This window comes from Chenopodium quinoa, unplaced genomic scaffold (genome assembly GCF_001683475.1).
Source record: "Chenopodium quinoa cultivar QQ74 unplaced genomic scaffold, ASM168347v1, whole genome shotgun sequence".
In the NCBI taxonomy this organism is placed as follows: domain Eukaryota; kingdom Viridiplantae; phylum Streptophyta; class Magnoliopsida; order Caryophyllales; family Amaranthaceae; genus Chenopodium; species Chenopodium quinoa.
Genome location: NW_018742899.1, coordinates 1,327,396 through 1,332,301, shown reverse-complemented (window position 1 = coordinate 1,332,301; position 4,906 = coordinate 1,327,396). Strand labels below are relative to the sequence as shown.

The window sequence follows — 4,906 nt, the reverse complement described above, 5'->3', positions numbered from 1 at the left end:
CGGGAAGTCTCAAAAGTCTTCAACTTGTTCTTCACCTAGTTAATTACAATTTCAAACTTCCGAAGTTTCGAACCCACACTTCAAAAATACTGGAGACGCCACTGAGTTCCAGCTGTTTGAGTGGATATGACATAACTGTGGCATATAATTTTAGAGTTTACTTTACCTTAACTTTACCTTTGGATGTGTTATAGACTTATAATGCATATTTTAGAGAACTTGAATATTAAAGTTAGTTTTTTAAGAACACAATTAATGGGGCTTACTTTTGGAGAACTCATTTAATCAAGCATATCATTGGAGAATTTACTTTACTGCTTTTTCATCAGATGCCAAAGCAAAATCCCAGAGAACTGAATCCTTACATGAGGAACAATGGAAGTGGCTATCCTGAAGATGAAGAGCAAATAAAGTCCAGCAAGGATCAACTTTTGTCATCTTCTGTAGTGGGGGATGGTGGAGCAAGCTGGAGAATGAAGGCTTTGAAGCGTGCGCAGGAGCAAGCAACACGTGAAGGGCGAAATGTTAAAGAGGTATGTTTGCACCTCCATAAACTTTGAGGGTCATGTTAATTGTTAGCCAAATTTTTTTTCTGATATTAAGTATGTCAACTATTTTTCAGGTTGTTCAAGAAAGGTGGGGATCTCTTGGTCATCTTGCAGCATCTGTGGCATCTCAGAGTGCTGCTGCTCCTCGTGCTCATTTGCCTGCTATAAATTCTCGAAGGATGGGAGCATGTGGGGAAGCGAAACCAGGCTCAAACAATAAAAGTAGAAGGGGTAATAAAAAGGTGAGTTGTTAATTAACACATGTTACTGACTAACTCATTGCCTAGTCTTAACGTTGATTACGAGTTTCTTTATATATTCTGTTAGTCATACCACTGTATGATGGACTGCTAGCAACAACACATAACAGAATAATAATACTAGTTTGCAGAACAAAATAAAGAGAAAGATGGAAGCTTTTTGATTACTAATCTAGTCAAGCACAACTCAAATATAAAGATACTACAGAACAGTACAATAGAGAAGAAAGACTAAGACTTTGATAAACAGAACACAAACTACACAATCAATAGGTTTAGCCTATCAAGCTTCATAGTGAATTTAGCTCACAACACTCTAAATAATGGCTTTAGGCCATAACTCTCTCAAGGATTCTCACTAAATTTCTGCCTAACCTTTTTTTTTCTTCTCTCCTCTCTCTATTTATACTAAAACTAAGTACTATTAACCTAACATAACAACAATACTAGGCTACCAATATTGCCCCTACTTAGACTAGTCTATTACACACTACACTGTGTTTGATGCTGTGAGTTCACTTCAAATTGGTCTTGCTTAAGTTGGTGGCACAATTCATATACTATGACCCATCTTTCTGTACTACTTTATATATACACTCCCTCCATTATCTAATAGTTGAACCACTTTGAATTTGTACACTTTGCATGTACTTTGATCATATTTTTCTATTAACTTATAAAACAAATTTTATAGTGTAATATGTCAATGAATTTGTCTTAATGTGTATTTTCTAACATTAATTGTTTTTATAATTATTAAAAAAATATTTAAAGATATTAGTAGTCAAAGCTCTACATTGACAAATGTGCCCCAGTCAAAGTGAAACAACTAACAAATTAAAAAGGGAAATTAGAATATTAAAAATGTAGGTGTTTTTTTTTAAATTATCATTTTTTTTATTTCAATTGTATAATTAGAATTGTTGATTGAAGAAGTGCATTGTTATGCTCATAAGTTAAACAGCTGCCTCTATTTTATAATAGAGAAAGTATTACTAGTGACATTATATATCATGTCACTGTTGGATTGTAATAGTGTCAAGATTTTCAGGTTTCAGGAGCAGGAAAAAATCAAACACTTGCTGCTTGCAGCAAGAGGCCGAGGACAGTAGACAAGTATTCAGCATTTAATTTGCCTATTCCCAGCGAAATTATTTATCACATATTATTACTCTTTCCTGCTTCAGTTCTTCAGGAGATTGTGAGGTTCGTTTGCAAGGAGTGGAATGCTATAATCAATGACCCGCTCTTTATTAGAGCCCACCTGCTTCAGTCCTTGTCATCTCCTGCTACTACTGGTTTCCTTATTCAAGACAACAACCTGCATGATGCTAAGCTAAAGCGGGCCTTTTACGTTCACCCATATGATCGTGCTATCAGTATACTTAAGCTTCCATTTGAAGCCACAATTTTGGGTTCTTGTAACGGTCTACTCTTGCTTCAAAATGCCATCGTTCCAAAAGAATTGTTTGTAGTGAATCTCATAACTAAAGCGCACATCAGTCTCCCTCCCCTGCCCCTCACCGTGCCAAGGGTAGTTGTTCATCCTAAACCTTTAGTTCATCATAAACCTTCTGCTGTTCTAGCATTTGTGCCTTCTTCAGGTCAATACAAAGTCTTATATGCTTGTTTCGTCTCCGAATATGAACATCCACCATATCTTGAACCTGGGAAATTCAAACTTATGGTATGGACAGTAGCTGTTGATGAAACTTGGAGGGCCATTGACTGTCAAGGCATTACTATGAGTAATGAGGCAAAGAAGACACTATTGAGTCACCCGTTTTCTACTGCAGGAGGGTATATCTGTTGGTTTCATACAGATCACTATCTTGGTTTAGCCTTGGATATAGATGCTGAAACCATGTATCAATTTGCGGGGCCAGTGTATCAATTTGGGCCAAAAAATCGTACAATGTACTTCAGTCGGACTTGCTGTATACCGATGGACACCGGTGCGGGTATAATACATATGCGATCCCCTCCTTGGTGTTGGAAAGTCTGGGAAATGATAGAACCGAAAACTGGTCCTTGGGGTAGATGTACAAATATCGATTCAGCTGGTATGTATTCGGCGCTTGATAGACATTTCCATCCTTTAAGGTTTGGAGGCGCTATACCTCTTTTTATTAGTTTGAAAACTGGAGAGTTTTGGTTATTTGGCAACGTGAGGTCCACGCCTAGCATTACTGTAGCGTTGGTTTGTTACAATTGGAAGACGGGGAGTATTTGGTCATCTCCAATTAATTGGCAAAGACATTTTGACCTCCCACTTCTCCACGTAAACAGCTTGCTATCACTGAAGAATTTCTAGTTGTGGATAGGGGTGTTCAACAACTGGTCCGGACCTGAAAAAATGGACCAAATTGGACCAGACTGACCTCGGACCCCTACCGGTCCGGTCTTCGGGTTGAGAAATTAATTTTTTCGGTCTTCGGTCCGGTTCGGTCCAAAATCTTATAAAAACCAATCTTTGACCAGATCCCTTTTTTGCTTAAAACTATGCATAAAATATTTAAAATAATTAATATTGTTCTTAATAAATTAGGAAGACTATAAGTTTATGAGTTTTTTAGTATTAGATTTACAAAAAAAAGGGAATAAAATGAATTTTCCTTTATTTTTTTGCATTTCATAGTATAATTAAAAAGAATTTAAAATATTACAAGCATATTCTAAAACTTGTTCGAATCGGTTTGGTTTTCAGCTCTTAAAATTTAATTTTCTAGTCTTCAGTCCGGTTTTGGACCGATGAACAACCCTAGTTGTAGAAAGGCAATCACCGTGTGAAGTGCAAGTGTTGTGTAGTTCTATGGATACATGCATGTGGGACTGGAGACTCACTAATTGACGTTTATGTTAATTTTATTCCCGTTCCCTCCCCTCCAACTTTTTGTTCAGGTCACTTGGACCTAATGTTGTATAATTTGATGTAGACTTGATTGACATCATCATATAAGTTATTTGTAATTCTCTTCCCCCATTTGTTGTAACTGATCACATTGTACTTATCAATTCAATGTTTGTGGAATGAAGATTCTTTTGAATGATATCTTAATTTATTTTACTCCTTTTCTCACTTCAAGAAGACCAAAACGGGGGCATTTAGTAAAAAAGCGATAGAACATTTGCACACAGGTGTGTTGGTGTATATATAGTATGCATATGATTTAATTTCTTGGTCGATGCTAGCTAGAATGAGTTCTTATATGTCTTCTGCCACCCTATACAGTCTTGGAGGATCGAATGTGTTTCAAGAAATCAGTAGGCGAGTCCATTATTAATTGTTAGTTGTTAGTTATTCATTATTCATTAATAATTATTTATTATTCATTTTTTTTTTTGAAAGGAAAAATAATTCATTCATAGAAGAGACATATTACATCAATAATATAGAGAAAAACTAGGAAATACGATACAAATTGAATCAAATAATATTCTAATTGGACAAGACTACTATCGTTGTAAATAAGATTTGAAAATTCTAAATGCCCTCTTTCACACCGTTGTTTGATACAGCCTTTCACGAGGGGGTCTTCCGATCTATTTTAGTTTTGCAATTGGAAAACATTTGATGCAATTGATTGCAGATGTAGAATTAACCTCCATAGTGACATAACACAAATCTTCATCAATAAATCAATTTTCCTAAACTCTTATAAAGAGAGAATTTAACTTGATATACAGGTAGATATAACCCGATATACGGGCAGAAAACTCTCAAATAAAGAGAGACTAATTATTGTAAGCGTAAATAAAACAAGTAAACTAAAAGAGTAGGGGCTTACCATCAATCAAAAGGTTGGTGGTAGCCCCTAGAAAAATTTAGGATTTGTTTAGGTTTTGAGGGGGAAGAGTGAGAAGAGAGAAAAAAATTCTATTAATTATTCATTATTCACTATTAATTATTAACTATGAACTATGAACTATTAACTATTAATTATTAATATTGTTTATAATGGTGGATACGAAATTTTCAATGATATAATGAAGCCACTTGAAGGGTTTAGGGTTTAGGGTTCAGGGTTTCAAGGTTCAGGGTGTATGTCTGAGACTTGGTTAGGAGTGTTAATGAGCCGAGCCTGCTCGTGAATGTCT

At 35.5% G+C, this 4,906-nt stretch overlaps 1 protein-coding gene across 1 annotated transcript; it reads left to right on the top strand.

The window, feature by feature from the left end:
- Positions 1–261: 261 nt before the first annotated feature.
- LOC110726988 (CWF19-like protein 2) lies at positions 262–963 on the top strand. The gene is made up of 2 exons (XM_021906527.1): positions 262–533; positions 623–963. The coding sequence occupies exons 1-2, from the start codon at positions 330–332 to the stop codon at positions 800–802; spliced, it is 384 nt and encodes a 127-aa protein (XP_021762219.1). The 5' UTR covers positions 262–329; the 3' UTR covers positions 803–963.
- Positions 964–4,906: the final 3,943 nt, after the last annotated feature.

Coding starts and splice junctions, on each gene's coding strand:
- LOC110726988 (XM_021906527.1), top strand. CDS start 330: ATGCCAAAGCAAAATCCCAGAGAACTGAATCCTTACATGAGGAACAAT. Junction 534..622: donor AAGGGCGAAATGTTAAAGAG/GTATGTTTGCAC, acceptor ACTATTTTTCAG/GTTGTTCAAGAAAGGTGGGG.